Source organism: Rosa chinensis, chromosome 3 (assembly GCF_002994745.2).
Source record: "Rosa chinensis cultivar Old Blush chromosome 3, RchiOBHm-V2, whole genome shotgun sequence".
Lineage (NCBI taxonomy): Eukaryota > Viridiplantae > Streptophyta > Magnoliopsida > Rosales > Rosaceae > Rosa > Rosa chinensis.
In genome coordinates this window covers 6,063,022-6,079,672 of record NC_037090.1, presented here as the reverse complement: position 1 = coordinate 6,079,672, position 16,651 = coordinate 6,063,022, and the positions used below count along the sequence as shown (strand labels likewise).

At 38.0% G+C, this 16,651-nt stretch overlaps 3 protein-coding genes and 1 long non-coding RNA gene across 6 annotated transcripts; 2 read left to right on the top strand and 2 right to left on the bottom strand.

The window, feature by feature from the left end:
* The first annotated feature begins 139 nt into the window (after positions 1 to 139).
* Positions 140 to 3,814, top strand: LOC112193886 (probable protein phosphatase 2C 5). 2 transcript variants are annotated; one of them, XR_002934067.2, is made up of 9 exons: positions 140 to 321; positions 1,102 to 1,351; positions 1,642 to 1,813; positions 1,932 to 2,149; positions 2,261 to 2,368; positions 2,452 to 2,577; positions 2,664 to 2,890; positions 3,181 to 3,522; positions 3,621 to 3,814. XR_002934067.2 is itself a non-coding variant. In XM_024334143.2 (8 exons), exons 2-8 carry the CDS (start codon positions 1,142 to 1,144, stop codon positions 3,398 to 3,400), a joined length of 1,281 nt encoding a protein of 426 aa, XP_024189911.1. In that variant the 5' UTR covers positions 140 to 321; positions 1,102 to 1,141; the 3' UTR covers positions 3,401 to 3,683. The 2 variants fall into 2 exon arrangements, 1 of the variants encoding a protein (XP_024189911.1); XM_024334143.2 differs by having other exon boundaries at positions 3,181 to 3,683.
* A 432-nt stretch (positions 3,815 to 4,246) lies between these two features.
* On the bottom strand, positions 4,247 to 5,264 carry LOC112191574 (wall-associated receptor kinase-like 20). Its single transcript, XM_024330935.2, has 2 exons — positions 5,041 to 5,264; positions 4,247 to 4,994 (listed from the first exon to the last, which is right to left on the bottom strand). The coding sequence occupies exons 1-2, from the start codon at positions 5,077 to 5,079 to the stop codon at positions 4,317 to 4,319; spliced, it is 717 nt and encodes a 238-aa protein (XP_024186703.2). The 5' UTR covers positions 5,080 to 5,264; the 3' UTR covers positions 4,247 to 4,316.
* Positions 5,265 to 13,348: 8,084 nt separating this feature from the next.
* On the top strand, positions 13,349 to 14,677 carry LOC112191272. 2 transcript variants are annotated; one of them, XR_002932895.2, is made up of 4 exons: positions 13,349 to 13,463; positions 13,814 to 13,912; positions 13,998 to 14,224; positions 14,516 to 14,677. It is a non-coding gene; the product is annotated as an uncharacterized LOC112191272 (long non-coding RNA). The 2 variants fall into 2 exon arrangements; XR_005808941.1 differs by lacking the exon at positions 13,349 to 13,463 and adding an exon at positions 13,705 to 13,722.
* Positions 14,678 to 15,477: 800 nt separating this feature from the next.
* LOC112193695 (wall-associated receptor kinase-like 20) lies at positions 15,478 to 16,651 on the bottom strand. Its single transcript, XM_024333924.2, has one exon. It carries the CDS (start codon positions 16,366 to 16,368, stop codon positions 15,703 to 15,705), a length of 666 nt encoding a protein of 221 aa, XP_024189692.1. The 5' UTR covers positions 16,369 to 16,651; the 3' UTR covers positions 15,478 to 15,702.

Here is a 16,651-nt window from a genome sequence, read left to right as displayed (position 1 = left end):
ATGTGCCGCCGGTACCATATCTCGACAGCAAAGGTCAATTATGTCTTTAGATACTGTCAGTGTGCATCTGCCTCTAGAAGAACTAGGACAATAGTGTCATTTTGCACCAGACTTCTGCGGTGTGTTGCTCAAAACTCTCTCTCTCTTTCTCTAGATTTGTCTTCCAATCAAATCACAGAAATTTGTGACTTCTCTCTCTCTTTTAGGGTTTTATCAGAACCAGTGAGAGCTCAATTGCTATGAAGGATTTGTAGATGGACTTCAGTGTGTTAAAGGTTCGATCTGTCTCTGCCTATCTGCGCTTCAGCTGGGTGTTCTAAGGTACTTGAATATCTCCAATTTTACACTTAAATTTCACTGCTTTAATTGTTGTCTGTAGCTCAGATTTGGCTTAATTGGTCCTCTTTGCGTAGTTGAACTTGGATCATATACGATGGCTTTTCTGGGTTGTTGTTTTTATTGGATTGCAGTATCTAGAGGAGCTAAAGGTTTCACCTTTTTGTCAAGTTTCTAATTCATGGAGTTTACTGTTTATTCAAGTTTGAGAATTTACATTTCTGGATGCGGATTGGTGTAAATTGCATTACTTACTGTAAATTTGGGTTTTGGTATATGTGAACTGGCTTTGATTTGCTGGGGAGTTGGTTTTGGTGGGGACGTGGTTTTGAGAAAATGGTTATGAAATGTGTAACATTCTACTAGCAAGAAGAATTCTCTTTCTTCTGTACTGTGCATTCAATTGGTTTTTGTTTTTGTCTAAAGTTGTTTTCAGGTCAACGTAGTTTCCAGCGACACACCTTTGTGTTGAGGAAGCAGTGAATGACTTTTCGGTGATTGTTTACTCGTATTGAAACTGAATTGATGAATTTTCCGGAGTTGGTTTAATGTATGCTTCAAATGTTAAAAGTATGCTCAACTCATATCGATCTTTATTCATTTCCGTTTTATGCGGTATGTTGTGGTTGTCTGACTGTCATTCTGAAAATTTGGGGTGGGAAACATATAATTTGTTAGTCAATGTATGAAGTAGTTAGTACATGTGGATGTACATTGTAGGCAGTGAAGTTCTGACAAGATTTTGTTTGATTATTTGGGTAATAGGTTTTGGCACTTGTCTCTTGAAAATGTCACAAGGACTAAAATGAGTCAGACTGAAGTAGCGAGGATGAAGTCTCCTCTTGTTCCACTTGCAACTTTGATTGGGCGTGAGATTAGGGGCGAGAAGGTTCAGGAACCCTATTTAAAGTATGGGCAGGCTGCTTTGGCAAAGAAAGGAGAGGATTATTTTCTGATAAAACCAGATTGCCAAAGAATTCATGCTAATCCTTCAACCTCATTTTCTGTTTTTGCGGTATATTATATTTTATCCCTGTATTCCATCTTTTTGCTTACTTAGAGGCCAACTGATCTCTTATGGACTGAAGCTGAGCAAAACGACAATAGAAAATTAGAATAGTTAAAGGTGAAGTGGGGTCCTTTACAGTTATATTTGTTAGGTTAAGTGAACTCCTATATTTTCTCAGGTTCCAAAAAGGTTTGAAAAAAGAGCAATCAAAAGTTCATTAACTAGTCTTTCTTTTGCACCAAATAGGAGCATCTACATTCTTTCTCTGATACTAATTTGAAATTGTTAATCGGCAGATATTTGATGGGCATAATGGTAACTCAGCTGCTATTTATGCAAAGGAGACTTTATTGGATAATGTTTTGAGTGCAATTCCTCAAGGTAGCAGTAGGGACGAATGGCTTCAAGCCCTGCCTCGGGCACTGGTTGCTGGTTTTGTGAAAACTGATATAGAATTTCAGCAGAAAGGCATGTATCAATCTTTTTTGTTTTTGGTCTGTTTTCTTATTTTTATTACGAGCCTTTTTTCTTTTGTGTGTGTAATTGCTACTGTTTGTCTTACTTTTATGAATCAATATCATTACAGGGGAAACATCTGGTACAACTGTTACATTCGTTGTAATTGATGGTTGGACTGTGACTGTGGCGTCTGTTGGGGATTCTAGATGCATATTAGACACCCAGGGAGGTGTGGTTTCACTATTGACTGTTGATCACAGGCTGGAAGAAAATGAAGAGGAGAGGGAGCGTGTGACAGCTAGTGGGGGTGAAGTAGGAAGGCTTAATGTCTTTGGGGGCAGTGAGGTATTTCATAGTTTATTTTGTTCATCCTTGTTATTTGTAAACAGAAAGACATTTCAATGGTAAAATATATCTCTAAGGATTTAAGTTTTTAATGTATACAATGGTTCACAGGTCGGTCCCCTACGCTGCTGGCCTGGTGGGTTATGCCTTTCTAGGTCAATTGGTGACACAGACGTGGGTGAATTTATTGTCCCAGTACCACATGTCAAGCAAGTAAAGGTGAATTCATTTTGTGCTATTGGCAAAGGTTCTCTCAACTTTCTTTTCATAGAAAACTCTGATTCAATAACTTCTGTATGTAGCTTTCAAATGCCGGGGGAAGACTTATAATAGCTTCTGATGGCATCTGGGATGCTCTGTCTTCTGATATGGCTGCCAAGTCTTGTCGGGGATTGCCTGCAGAGCTTGCTGCAAAGTTGGTCGTTAAGGTAATGCCTGAGATGACTTTATGTACGTGCCCAGAAAAAAAAGTCTGATTTTACTGATCTAGTCCCAATACACTGTTCTGCTGTAGGAGGCTCTGAGGTCAAGGGGTCTGAAAGATGATACAACCTGCGTAGTTGTTGACATAATCCCATCAGACCGTCCTGTCTTGCCTCCAACTCCGAGGAAGAAACAAAGCATGCTCACTTCACTTATTTTTGGGAAGAAAAGTCAGAATGGGAGCAAAACAAATAAGCTTTCAGCGGTGGGAGTTGTGGAGGAACTGTTTGAAGAAGGTTCAGCAATGCTCGCTGAAAGGTACTTTACTTCCTGGGTTAACTAGCATGGCTTATACCTAATTGCTAATAATAAGATAGCATGAACTGCATGGACAAACTAAACGAAGCATGATGAGAAGCCACTAAATTGGCTGGTTCTCTACCACATTCATTCTTATTGTAATTAGATCATGTCTATAAACCATATGTCATATTTTGTTATGATTCACATGAGGTCTTTTGTCCAAAAAGGGCAACATGATTGTTTCTTTAATCTTGTCATTTTGTGGTACAGCCTTTAATATCTCCCTTTTCTCAACTGACTTACAGGTTGGGTAAGGATATTCCTTTGGATGCAAATTCTGGTATTTTCCGGTGTGCAGTCTGCCAAGTTGATCAGCCCCAATCAGAAGGTTTATCAGTAAATTCTGGACCTTTTTTCTCACCATCATCAAAGCCATGGGAAGGCCCTTTCCTCTGCACAACCTGTCGGAAAAAGAAAGACGCCATGGAAGGAAAAAGAATGAGCACACCCACAGTGGCTTTGTAGTAATATATCTGATTACATATTTTGTTGTATTTTTCGTCAGGCAGTGTGAGCATGCTTGGTTTTCGTTTTTCAGGTGGTGACTGTTATAGATGTGTGTAAGAAATGAAGTTGAGATATGCAGAGTAAGTAGGTATTTTTGACTTGTCAGCAGTTTGTGTCGATTCTGGTTTGTGCTCAGCTGTTGGACTGACTGACTGATAGCAGAAGTGTTATCTAACAGATGTGTTTGAGATAGTTCGATCCCTAACAGCTTTAATTTGCAAGTAAGTTGAAGTTTGCATGATGGATACGCAGCAGCTTCCTGTACTCAGTTGGAAACTAGCTTCTAAAGGCATTCCAACTCCTTGGTGCTGCCTGTATTTCTTTTGTTTGAACAATGAAAAAATATAATCGATACGAAAAGGTTGCTAACAAGCGTTTGCTAACCAGATTTTCATCTAGTGCGAATGTTATACTCCATTCATTTGTCTTTGTATGAGAGTTTTTTTTTCTTTCCCATGATATGCTAGGGATTGGTAATCTCGTATTTAACACATACGAGTGATTTCTTTGGTGTCCGAAATAGCAAAAATTTCATTTTACTCTTCAAGAATGGTTTACTGTCCCATCTGTAAAATGAAGAGTATCTACTGAATGTTTGGAAAGTATGTTTTTTCTTCCAGATTTTCTTATACTGAGAACCCGAAATAAAAACAAAATGAATGCCGAACAGAAGAGATTGACGTGTTATTTTCTAGAATTAGGAAACTTTGTACATGTACATGAACTTCATGTCATGAACCATAATCAATTGAAGAACAAGAGAAAGGTAACATAAGCATAGCAGTAGGACATAATTAAAGTGGTAACAACTCGCCAGGAAATGCATACATTTTATTAAGAGGAATGCAGTGAGGTACTGAACTCAGTCAATCGGTTAGTTAGGAGGCAACCATTGAAGCTCAATTCCATAGTTCCAGTTATCAACTGGATCTTGAGGTCGAATATCGACAACAGAAGTATAAGCAGTGCAGCCTCCAAGCCTGACCCTGATCATATATGAAGATATGAGGGAACTTTTCAAGAAGTGGCAGCAAAGGGTACCTCTGCATGCCTCAATCTTATCCTCAAACTGCCTGCAGAAGCTGTTTGAGGAACAATTTAGAGGCGTGAGGAGAGTACTATCCGAGCAATTGAACAGCATCACGGTGTTACGATCAGAAATGTTGAAGGGCAAGCGCTCATCGAGTATTAAGCCTTGTGAAGAGAAATCTGAAGAATAACATGTAGTAGTGGTATTATCCACCACTAACAGATCAGGTGGCTGTATAATGAGCTTGTTGGCACTCAAGTCGATGCTGAGGATCTTGTACTTATACCCTTCTGCTGACATGAACTGAAGTTCATTGCCATTGTTGCAGTAGATTTTATATCTAGGGTCTCCACAGCTATCATCAGTGCTAAAAGGGTATGGAACTTCTAGGCTACCACATTTTGGGCAAGCACCAAGATCAGCCGATACATGCCCGATTTTGGTGATCATGATCATGATCACCACAAATAACATGGAAATTATTTCGAGTACTCTACTAGTGCTGGTTACCATAGTTAAACCTAGCTAGATCAGAACTTAAACGCACTAGAGTGGTACTCTACAGAGACAGAGTTGGCAAGAAAGCTGTGAAAAACAGTAGAGACATTTTGCTGGAAGTGATGATGGCTCTATTGATCTGTATATCATATATACAAGAATACAGCTTGATTATAGGATACAACAAGGAAAACTATTCTAGGCCTATTAATGCCTAATAATATAGAATCAATGTGATAATACATAATGAATGATACAGAATGAATGCGTTGAATGTTGACAGCTACCCCAAGCTGATTTTGCTCTACTCTCTATTTATGCAAAATCTCAGACATATAATACTCTCGTTACGTGTTTATAATTTATAACCATCAAGGCCGTGTGTGGCAACAAGTTCATCGAGTTAACAAACACGTTTACAAATCCTAATCACCAAAGGATTTAATATTAAAGCCAATGGCAGCACGGCACGCATGAATGGTGAAGCTAATTAATTAGCTACTTCAAAGCTAGCCAATTATACGTTACGTATATAAAAGATGAGTTAACTGTTGTTCATTCCCCAGGGTTGGGGTTACTGTTCATTCGTGGGTGAAAAGATCATTTTGCCCTCATTTGAAATTTTGTTACCGATCTGCCACTGACCAAAAGGAGGACCCAGACCGAGTTTTTACTCTCTCTTCCTCCTAAACCAAACAGGCAAGACTTGAGCTTCGGAAGATCAAAGAAAGACGGAGTCGAACTGTCGAACCCTAAATCAATGCAAGACGAGAACGCCAAGTCCAAGCAAGAGGATTGGGGCAGCTCTATTCGCCCAATCTACACCTTCTGGGGGTTTGTCATTCTCTCATTATGTTGTTCTGTTTGTTTTCTTGACGAGAAAATTGAGAGACATGGATCTTTTGCTCTATTGTTTTTGTAATTTCTGAATTGTGATCTTTTAGGGTGGGAATTTTGGGAAAGATAAGAACATGATGGTTATGAATATTCGAAAGTAGGCAAATTTGTGGAGGCAGTGTTTAAAGATTAATTTTTTCGTTTGGATTTGGGGTTTTGGGTGAAAATTTGCTATATTGCTTTGAAAAATTTGCTTTTAACAGAGAGAAAACTCAAGATTTTGGGTTGTACTGTTTACTGATTGTTTTGAACTCTCTTATTGAATTAATATAAGCTGGTCGAGATGGCAATGTAGGTCGAGATGGCAATGTCCAAAGATTGGTTAAAGGTGATATTGATATGGGGTTTACAATTGATTTGTGGCTTCATTAGAAGTTAGGAGGAGATGAGATGAGCTCCAACTGTTTGTAAAAATCCCTCAATGAATACATTCTTGACTTGAGATTAAATTTCAAAATGTGAATATATATATATATATATATATATATATATATGCATTTGACATCAGTCATGTAATGTATCTATGTGTGTGGCTAGGCAAATAAGTTTTGATGTGTATATATACCAATCATATGCCTATATATGCAGTTAGTTAGTTACATACATGAAATCCATCGGCTTGCCAACCAATGGGTCGAAACTCAATGATTCATGTTCTAATCCAATAACGTAGCTGCAGCTGCTTTGAATTTAATCATACTTTTTGTGAAGTTGTTAATCTCATTGTTTTAGAAGAGCCCGTGTTTGTATGCTGGACTTAAAAGGGCGTGTTTTTGTTTTGGTATACCTCTCAACACTTTAGGAACTGGGGATATATTTACTATCAAATTTGATTGTTTTGGTGGTTATTTGCATCTGGAAAAAAGATTTGGTGTTGTGAAGTGAATATTGCAAAGCTTACTTTCAGTGGCACATGACCTTTACTTTTAGCATTGCCTCCATACAAGTCACCCCCTCAAAAGGAGGCTTGAAAAAAAAAGTTTAAGCGTGATTTGTCACACATTGCCTATAGTACTTGATACCATTTGCATTGGTTCACATTTCTTTGTGGTGCTCTAATCCATCGAAACAAGGGAAAAACTGCATGTCTTAATCCTCATTTATTCGATTGTTTAGTTATGTTTTTTTTTTCCTCGCATGCTCAGTGCGCTCTCTTTCATTTGGCAGGAAGTTTGATGCACAATCTAATTACCTTCATTCTTATATTCCATATGTTAATATATTGCTGTCCTTAACATGATTGGTGATATTAAGATTATATGCCCTCTGCAGCTTCATTCCTTTGTTCCTTATCTTACTACCCAATCTTTCAGTGTCAGCTCACTACATGTAGAAACTAATGAACTCATCAACACAGATGAAGCGTTAAAAACAGTCAACAGATGATCCAACTGAAGAAATGTTTGAAGAATTTATGTATATTCATTGGTTCGAAGTATGAATGTAAAATATTTTGATGACAACTGACAATTTTTGTAATTTGTACATAAAGAACAAGTTTGGTTAGAATGACCATCTTTTGGAAAAAGTAGACATATGAGCTCGGTTAAAGTACCAACTTTTCATCAAAAATTTCATTTGTGAAGATATACAAATCTGATTTAAACACCAATTGTAATATGTGAATCATCACTTTCAATTAATGTTTATTAGCTTAACATTTTCTCTCTTATTGTAACTATATTACTAACAAAGGTTGAGGGGGAAAAAAACCGCAGCATCGCCCGGGTTGTAGTACCTAGTTCAATTTAAATTGTGTCATTCAATGGAACCTGATACATACAGCAATCATGCATCTATATATGGGATATATATGCATTGTATCTAGATTTGGGCAAGCACCAAGATCATTGATGCAAGCCCAATTATCATGATCACCACGAAAGATATCGAATCTGTTTCGAGTACTCTAGTTTTCATAATATCAGAAATTAAACAGAACACAACAGTGGTCATGCCGAGTATGAAAAAGCTTTCACCAATGACAATCATCAATGCAGGTGTGTGGCAGCAGCTGTCAGTGTACAGAATTTAATCGAGTTAACAAACACGTATACAAATCATAATTTCATAGGTTGACAAGCTTTCCTACAATTTATCAAAGATATGTTTGGAGTTGAAGGGAGCAACCAAGGGCCTGATGTCAGCAAGGCGTCAATTTTCTTACCAAGAGCTAGCTGCAAAGGATGGTACATTGGAACTGGTAGCGGAGATGCAGGAGGAACTGGCAATGTTTGAGTGGAGATGAAAGAATGCAAGGCCTTAGGTGCTGCATAACTTTGTTGTTGAATACCATTGTAGTGCCTACGCTGACATTCGGCTGCGCTCTGACCTTTCTTAAAGCAAATTTGACATTGCATTGATGATCCAGAAGCAACAACTTGTCTTGGAGCAAATCTCTGAGAACATGTGTTAGCAAAATGGCCAAAACTATAGCAGATTTGACAAGCTTCAAATATGAAGGTTCCATTAGTATCATCAATATAACCATCTATATTACCAAAACCTTCCTCTTGGATGATGTGATGTAGAGCAGAACTTGCACAAATAAACCCAGAATCACCACTGCCCATCTTGGTTCCGAGAGACTTTTCACTAACTACAGAATAGTTTAGATCACTGGGAGCACATAAATTGTCATTTGGGAGGCCATTGAACATGTATGATGAAGGAGAAGGGTTATTGATGTACCTATTTAATGCAGCAGGAGCAGCACACATCATATACTCATAATTAGGCATGTATTGCATAGTGCATCCAGAAGGAGAAGCAACACCAGGTGTGGTAGATATAACAGTCGATTGAGGCACACAACTAAATTGAGTAACAGGTTTTGAAGAATTCCTTGTAAGAGCATTAGTGTTTGAAATGATAGCAGCAAGTGTAGTAGATGAGCAAACCATTTCGGAATTAGGTAAACTATTATTCAAAGAATGAGAAGGTAAAGTACCTCTGGAATTATCATCAAATGCAGCCATCGCAGCCTCCAAAGACAAAGAAATGGACTTCACAGATTGATTAATCTCATCTTCATCAATTAACAAGAGAGATCTTAATTCTTCCATTGAAACAGGGGATTTTAGTGTTTTGATCCTTATTATAGTTTTCATGGTAGCAAACTCAGATGGCAATCCATTCAAAATCAAAATAACCATTTCTTCATCAGGAATAGAAACTCCAGCTACTGAAAGTTGATCCCTTACAGTTCTAATGCGTTGTAGATACTTGTCGATGCTATCACTACCTTTCTGAATATTCTGCATAGAGATCTTAAGCTCAAAAGCTTTAAACTTTGAAAGTTTAGCATATCTCTCTTCAAGTAAAAACCAGACTTCTTTCGAGGTTTTACTACCAATGATGAATGAAAGAGCATCAGATGACAAAGAATGAAAGAGCATCAGATGACAAAGTACCAGCTAGTAAAGTCATTATAGCAGAGTCATGCTTCCTCCAATCCTTATATTCTTGTGTAAGTTCTGGCTCTGGGTTAAAACCAGCCTCATGTGCAACTTTGTATTGTGGCGGACAAGGGACAGACCCATCAATATATCCCATCAGGTCACACCCCACCAACATTGATTCTAACATAAATCTCCAAGAGACATAGTTAGAGGCATCTAAGCTTACTTTGATTAGATTGGTGAAGTTGGAGAGAAGACAATTTTGTAGCTCAGTGTTCTAATACATGATTCAAGGTAGCACTAAAGCAAAATGTAGTTTCTTGAATGTAGAAGTACAAAAACAGTAGTAAAGCCTTAGTCCAAAGCCTGGAAATCCTCTCTTACAATTCTCAGACGCATTCTAGACAAGTCTATTGCAAATCCATGAAACCCTTGTCAATCAACTATGAACAAGCAACAATCTTTCATATCAAGAATCTTCATTAAACAATAATGGTTCTTCTGTAACTTTTCTGTAATGCTTCTTCAATAAAAGAACAAAATTTATCAATGAATCTTGCAGACCAATAGAATAGACCAACCAAGAATATCTCAATGGATGCTAAACAATTAGTGTAGAGATAGCAACCAACAATGGAATTTTGTAGATGACAAAAAGTTCAACTAACAATGGATGTGACTTGCTACACCGTTCTTGGTATTAATGTTACTGATATTAAAAATTCCAACAGCAGCACAATAATATCTCATCATCTGCTTCCAGATATGTCTAAATCAACAGAGAATAAGCATAATTCGATCAATCATCACTTGTTCAGCATATAAAACCACTCGTCTCAAATAGAATTATTGATATATATAGCATGATTCAAGAACCATTCCAGATCGAAGAAACCTCCTATATTGAGAGAAATCCAAAAGTCGAACAAGAAGTAGTCCAACTGAGCTCAAATTGAAATGCACACCAGGTGTTCGACAAAATAACTGTGAGAGATCTTACTCCAATAGTTACAAATCACTAGTAGATGTGGTGAGAGCTCCAGAATTATCTAGGGTTTTATAACCAAGAACACCAAATTTCATAGAGCATTAAGAATTAACAACTTTCTCTTGAAGAAAAGCACAATCGAACACAAGATATATGAAACCAAAGCTTCGAAGCAAGCAACAACAATCAATTTACAGTAGAATCACAACGATTTCTTCAAGAACAAGGACTAGAAATTTCTTCAAGATCGATGATGAAAAACTTATCTGAGCTAGTATGAACAAGAACACGACGATTTGTATGAGAATCATGAACTTTCAGTACTCCAAGATCGCAACTTGGCTCTGATACCATGAAAGCTTGAAGAAGAAAAGAAAGAAAATTGAGAGAAAGAACTTGTATTGAAAACTTTTGGCTCAGTTACATGCTCCTCAATTACATGCTCATCGCGAGTGAAGACTTCTTGCAGCTATATATACTAGGTACTAGAGTAGCAGAATGTATCATGCTATGTAATTACACTTTTACCCTTCACATAATATACATGCATATATTATATTGTATTGTTTCGAGTGTTTCAACAGTCATTTCCCTTCACTAACCAGAGAGGAATAACAAAGATGATAAGTAATGTGAAAAAAAGAATGAAAATTCTTCTATACACCTATGCGTCAAATGACCCAACACTCATAAAATTATCTCAATTCTTAATATTTATAATCAACTTTTTTTTAATAACCAAATCTGTATTTAATGTAATCCAATCATCCATAGGGATTCTTCACCAGTGTTTTGCCCTTTTGGTTAAGGTTGTTCAATCCAACAATTGGGTTAAGATGATTGGCACATCACTTTCCATTTTCAGTGAAGTCTTTTGGTGCCATTTGCCCTTTGATGGTTCGTAGTTCCTAAAGTGGCCTCTATAAAGAAGCATACAATGAAGGCCCCTTCCTCTGCACAATCTGTCGGAAAAAGAAAGACGCTATGGAAGGAAAAAGAATGAGCACACCCAGTGGCTTTGTAGTAATATATTCGATTATATATTTTGTTGTATTCTTCCTCTGGCAGTGTGAGCATGCTTGGTTTTCGTTTATCATGTGGTGACTGTTATTAGTGTTATAGGTGTGTGTAAGAAATGAAGTTGAGATATGCAGAGTAAGTAGGTATTTTGGACTTGTCAACAGTGTGTCGATTCTGGTTTGTGTTCAGATGTTGGACTGGCTGACTGATATCAAAAGTGTTATCTAACAGATGTGTTGAGAAAGTTCCACCCCTAACAGCTTATTTAATTTGCACGTAAGTTGAAGTTTACATGATGGATACGTTTTGTTGCAGCAGCTCCCTGTACTCGGTTGGAAACTAGCTTCTAAAACTCATTCCAACTCCTTGCTGCTGCCTTTAATTCTTTTGTTTGAACAATGAAAATATAATCGATACAAAAAGGTTGCTAACAAGTGTTTGCTAACCAGATATTCCATTTAGTGCGAATGTTATCCCATTCATTTGTCTTTATATATGGAATTTTTTTAAAAAAAATTTATGTATATATATATATATATATTTTTTTTTCCACGACATGATAAGGATTGGAAATCCGTATTTAAAACATACGACTGATTTCTTAGGTGTCCAAAATAGCAAAAATTTCATTAATTTTACTCTTATTTCAAGAATGGAAACCATTTGTACAATGAAGAGGACTCATGGAATGTTTGGAAAGAATATACTCCAAGTTACTCCACTAAGAATTTTTTACTCTCATTTACTCATTTTAATATTTAATGACAGTTTTACCCTTAACTCAATTAATTAATTACATGTGCATCTCCCTGTGTCTCTCCACTCTCCCCCAATCTGCTCTTTCTCTCATCTCCATTCTCTCTCTCTCTCTCTCTCTCTCTCTCTCTCTCTCTGCCTCAGATCTCTGTTTCACCTGAAAGCTTCCATCGCCTCCATCACCGCCACCTCCTTTTCCATCAAACCTTCCATGAACTCTGTGAGCTTGACTTCCCGTGCAGCCGCAAGGTCTCCCTTTGCCTTCGCCAAAGGCGACGATCCTCATTCTGTCGGCGAACCACTGGAGGTCGTCGATCTCACCTGAGAGGACCTTGAACTAGTTCTTGAGCACGAAATCGTTGTGGGTCCCCCAGATCCTAATGGTGCTGGAGACGTCGACGAAAGCGATCCACTCGCAGTTGGGGGAGAATCTGGCAATGGTGGCCGGGTAGGCGTGCCCGCGTAGACGGCGACGTCGAGAGGGTTATCGAGGTTCATGATGATCATGGATCTACCATTGGTGTGGAGGAGCCTGTTGGATTCGGGGTCGCCGGAGATCAGGATCCCCTGGCCGCGCTCCGTCGACGGCACGCAGGCGTAGGCCTCGGCGAGTTGGGGCATTTTGGGGATTTTGGGGGAAATGAGATTTTGTGGGGATTTGAAACTCGCAGCTTTTATGGACTAAAGAGGAGAAGTGGTGGTCATGATGAGGACCAGTGAGGTTTAAAAATATTCAACAGTCAAGCAATGAACATAAAAATTAATCAATTGTGTCTGTAGTGTATTCATTTTGGTTTTGAGAGTTTATGTAATTCACTTGAGGGAAATAATATGATTATTGGAGGGTAATAATATGATTATTGGGGGCAATAATATTATTATTAGAAGACAATAATATGATTATTGGGAGGCAATAATATGATCATTGGGAGACAATAATATGATTATTGGGGGGTAATAATATGGTTACTGGGTATTATTAGGGGGCAATAAATTTAGACGCCGGATTCCGGTAACTGGTCGCCGGAGTCCGCGGTCGGCCACTGGTCACCTGAGTCCGGCAAGGTCTTTGATGACTTCTCTCTCTAAGTGACAAAGAAAGAGAGAGCAAAATTGTCCCAAAAATAAATAAAAATGAATATAAAAAATACTCAATTGGGTATTAGGTAAATGATCTTTTATAGTGTTTGGGTAAGTGGACAATCTTTTAGAGTGTTTAGGTAAGTGATATTAATTAACCCAAAATTGGGTAAGTGATCATTTTCCTTTTATTAAGAGGAATGCAGTGAAGTACTACCGACTGACTCAACGAAGCCCAACAACAACGGCAACAACAAAATAGCGCTCAGGACTTGCAAGAATTGCAAACCCAGTTCGATCCATCTCTCAATCACCTCAAGGCTTGTCGATTTCACACCGCTCATTTTGGAGGTACCCCTCCGGCCCCCCTACCTTTTTTTTTTTGGGTATAAATTAGATTGCTGTATGTATTATCTGTGTTCTAGTTGAATCTATGCCCTGATTACTTAGCTGTCTGGGCTCTGAACCCAGAAATATTATAGCCTGCCCACTCCTAATTTGGAATTAGAATTGAAACTATACTTGGCATCGAATAGGAATTTCTTGGCAGGACCTTCTTCTTGTATGTGTTTATGTTATTGTCCCAGTACCACATGTCAAGCAAGTAAAGGTGATTTCATTTTGTGATATTGGCAAAGGTTCTCTCACCTTTCTTTTCGTAGAAAATTCTGATTCAATAATTTCTTTTCCTGGTTATGTAGCTTTCAAATGCCGGGGGAAGACTTATAATAGCTTCTGATATGGCTGCCAAGTCTTGCCGGGGATTGCCTGCAGAGCTTGCTGCAAAGTTGGTCGTTGAGGTAATGCCTGAGATGACTCTATGTACGGGCCCAGAATAAAAGTCTGATTTTACTGATCTAGTCCCAATACTCTGTTCTGCTGTAGGAGGCTCTGAGGTCAAGGGGTCTGAAAGATGATACAACCTGCGTAGTTGTTGACATAATCCCATCAGACCGTCCTGTCTTGCCTCCAACTCCGAGGAAGAAACAAAGCATGCTCACTTCACTTATTTTTTAGAAGAAAAGTCAGAATGGGAGCAAAACAAATAAGCTTTCAGCGGTGGGAGTTGTGGAGGAACTGTTTGAAGAAGGTTCAGCAATGCTCGCTGAAAGGTACTTTATTTCCTGGGTTAACTAGCATGGCTTATACCTAATTGCTAATGATAAGACAGCATGAACTGGATGGACAAACTAAAAGAAGCACGATGAGAAGCCACTAAATTGGCTGGTTCTCTACCACATTCATTCTTATTGTAATTAGATCATGTGCTATAAGCCATATGTCATTTTTTGTTATGATTCACATGACGTCTTTTGTCCAAAAAGGGCAACATGATTGTTTCTTTAATCTTGTCATCTTGTAGTACAGCCTTTAATTTTTCTCTTTTCTCGACTGACTTACAGGTTGGGTAAGGATATTCCTTTGGATGCAAATTCTGGTATTTTCCGGTGTGCAGTCTGCCAAGTTGATCAGCCCCAATCAGAAGGTTTATCAGTAAATTCTGGACCTTTTTTCTCACCACCATTAAAGCCATGGGAAGGCCCCTTCCTCTGCACAACCTGTCGGAAAAAGGGAAGGAAAAAGAATGAGCACACCCACAGTGGCTTTGTAGTAATATATCTGATTACATATTTTGTTGTATTTTTCGTCTGGCAGTGTGAGCATGCTTGGTTTTCGTTTTTCAGGGATTTTCCATTTAGTGCGAATGCATGTTATACTCCATTCATTTGTCTTTGTATATGATAGTTTTTTTTTTTCCTTTTTCCATGATATGCTAGGGATTGGTAATCCCGTATTTAACACATACGAATGATTTCTTTGGTGTCCGAAATAGCAAAAATTTCATTCTACTCTTCAAGAATGGTTTACTGTCCCATCTGTAAAATGAAGAGTATCTACTGAATGTTTGGAAAGTATGTTTTTTCTTCCATATTTTATTGAGTTATTATCACAAATGGAACCTGAATTTCAATTTTGATCACAACCAGTACTTGAACTTTTTGATTTCATTTTAAATAGCACCTAAGGCCACATTCGATCACTATTCAGGCCAAAAAAGCCAAATCTAAAAAAACAAAAAATAAAAAAAAAACAAGTTCAATGCAAGTCTATTACAAAAAAATCATCACTATATATGTTCTCAACCCTCGAAATCATCAAAAATCATCACTATGATCGCCTCCCATGCCGTTTTTAGTCGGAATAGTGATTGGAGGTGGCTCTAGGTACCATTTAAAATGAAATCGAAAAATTCGGGTACTGGTTGTGATCAAAATTGAAGTTCATGTACCATCGATAAGATTGAGGTATAGTTCAGGTATCATTTGCGATAATAACCCTATTTTATTATACCAAGAACCTGAAATAAAAACAAAATGAATGCCGAACAGAAGAGATCGACGTGTTATTTTCTAGAATTAGGAAATATTGTACATGTACATGAACTTCATGTCATGAACCATAAGCAATTGAAGAACAAGAGAAAGGTAACATAAGCATAGCAGTAGGACATAAAGTGGTGACAACTTGCCAGGAAATGCATACATTTTATTAAGAGGAATGCAGTGAGGTACTGAACTCAGTCGATCGGTTAGTTAGGAGGCAACCATTGAAGCTCAATTCCATAGTTCCAGTTATCAACTGGATCTTGAGGTCGAATATCGACAACAGAAGTATAAGCAGTGCAGCCTCCAAGCCTGACCCTGATCATGTATGAAGTCATGTGGGAATCCTTCAAGAAGTGGCAGCAAAGGGTACCTCTGCATGCCTCAATCTTATCCTCAAACTGCCTGCAGAAGCTGTTTGAGGAACAATTTAGAGGCGAGAGGAGAATATTATCCGAGCAATTGAACAGCATCACGGTGTTACGAGTAGAAATGTTGAAGGGCAAGTGTTCATCGAGTCTTAAGCCTTGTGAAGAGAAATCTGAAGAATAACATGTAGAAGTGTTATTCTCTACTAAGAAATCAGGTGGGTGTATAATGAGCCTGTTGGCACTCGAGTCGATGCTGAGGATCTTGTACTTAAACCCTTCAGCTGACATGAATTGAAGTTCATTGCCATTGTTGCAATAGATTTTGTATCTAGGGTCTCCACAACTATCATCAGTGCTAAAAGGGTATGGAACTTCTAGGCTACCACATTTTGGGCAAGCACCAAGATCAGCTGATACATGCCCCATTTTGGTGATCATGATAATGATCACCACAAATAACATCGAAATTATTTCGAGTACTCTACTAGTGCTGGTTACCATAGTTAAACCTAGCTAGATCAGAACTTAAACGCACTAGAGTAGTACTCTACAGAGACAGAGTTGGCAAGAAAGCTGTGAAAAACAGTAGAGACAGATTTGCTGGAAGTGATGATGGCTCTATTGATCTGTATATCATATATACAAGAATACAGCTTGATTCTAGGATACACAAAAGGAAAACTATTCTAGGCCTATTAATGCCTAATAATATATAATCAATGTGATGATACAGAATGAATGTGTTGAATGTTGACAGCTACACCAAGCTGATTTTGCTCTACTT

Coding starts and splice junctions, on each gene's coding strand:
- LOC112193886 (XM_024334143.2), top strand. CDS start 1,142: ATGAGTCAGACTGAAGTAGCGAGGATGAAGTCTCCTCTTGTTCCACTT. Junction 1,814..1,931: donor TATAGAATTTCAGCAGAAAG/GCATGTATCAAT, acceptor ATATCATTACAG/GGGAAACATCTGGTACAACT. Junction 2,578..2,663: donor CTGCAAAGTTGGTCGTTAAG/GTAATGCCTGAG, acceptor GTTCTGCTGTAG/GAGGCTCTGAGGTCAAGGGG.
- LOC112191574 (XM_024330935.2), bottom strand. CDS start 5,079: ATGTCTCTACTGTTTTTCACAGCTTTCTTGCCAACTCTG. Junction 4,995..5,040: donor CAGCTTTCTTGCCAACTCTG/TCTCTGTAGAGT, acceptor CTGATCTAGCTA/GGTTTAACTATGGTAACCAG.
- LOC112193695 (XM_024333924.2), bottom strand. CDS start 16,368: ATGGTAACCAGCACTAGTAGAGTACTCGAAATAATTTCGATGTTATTT.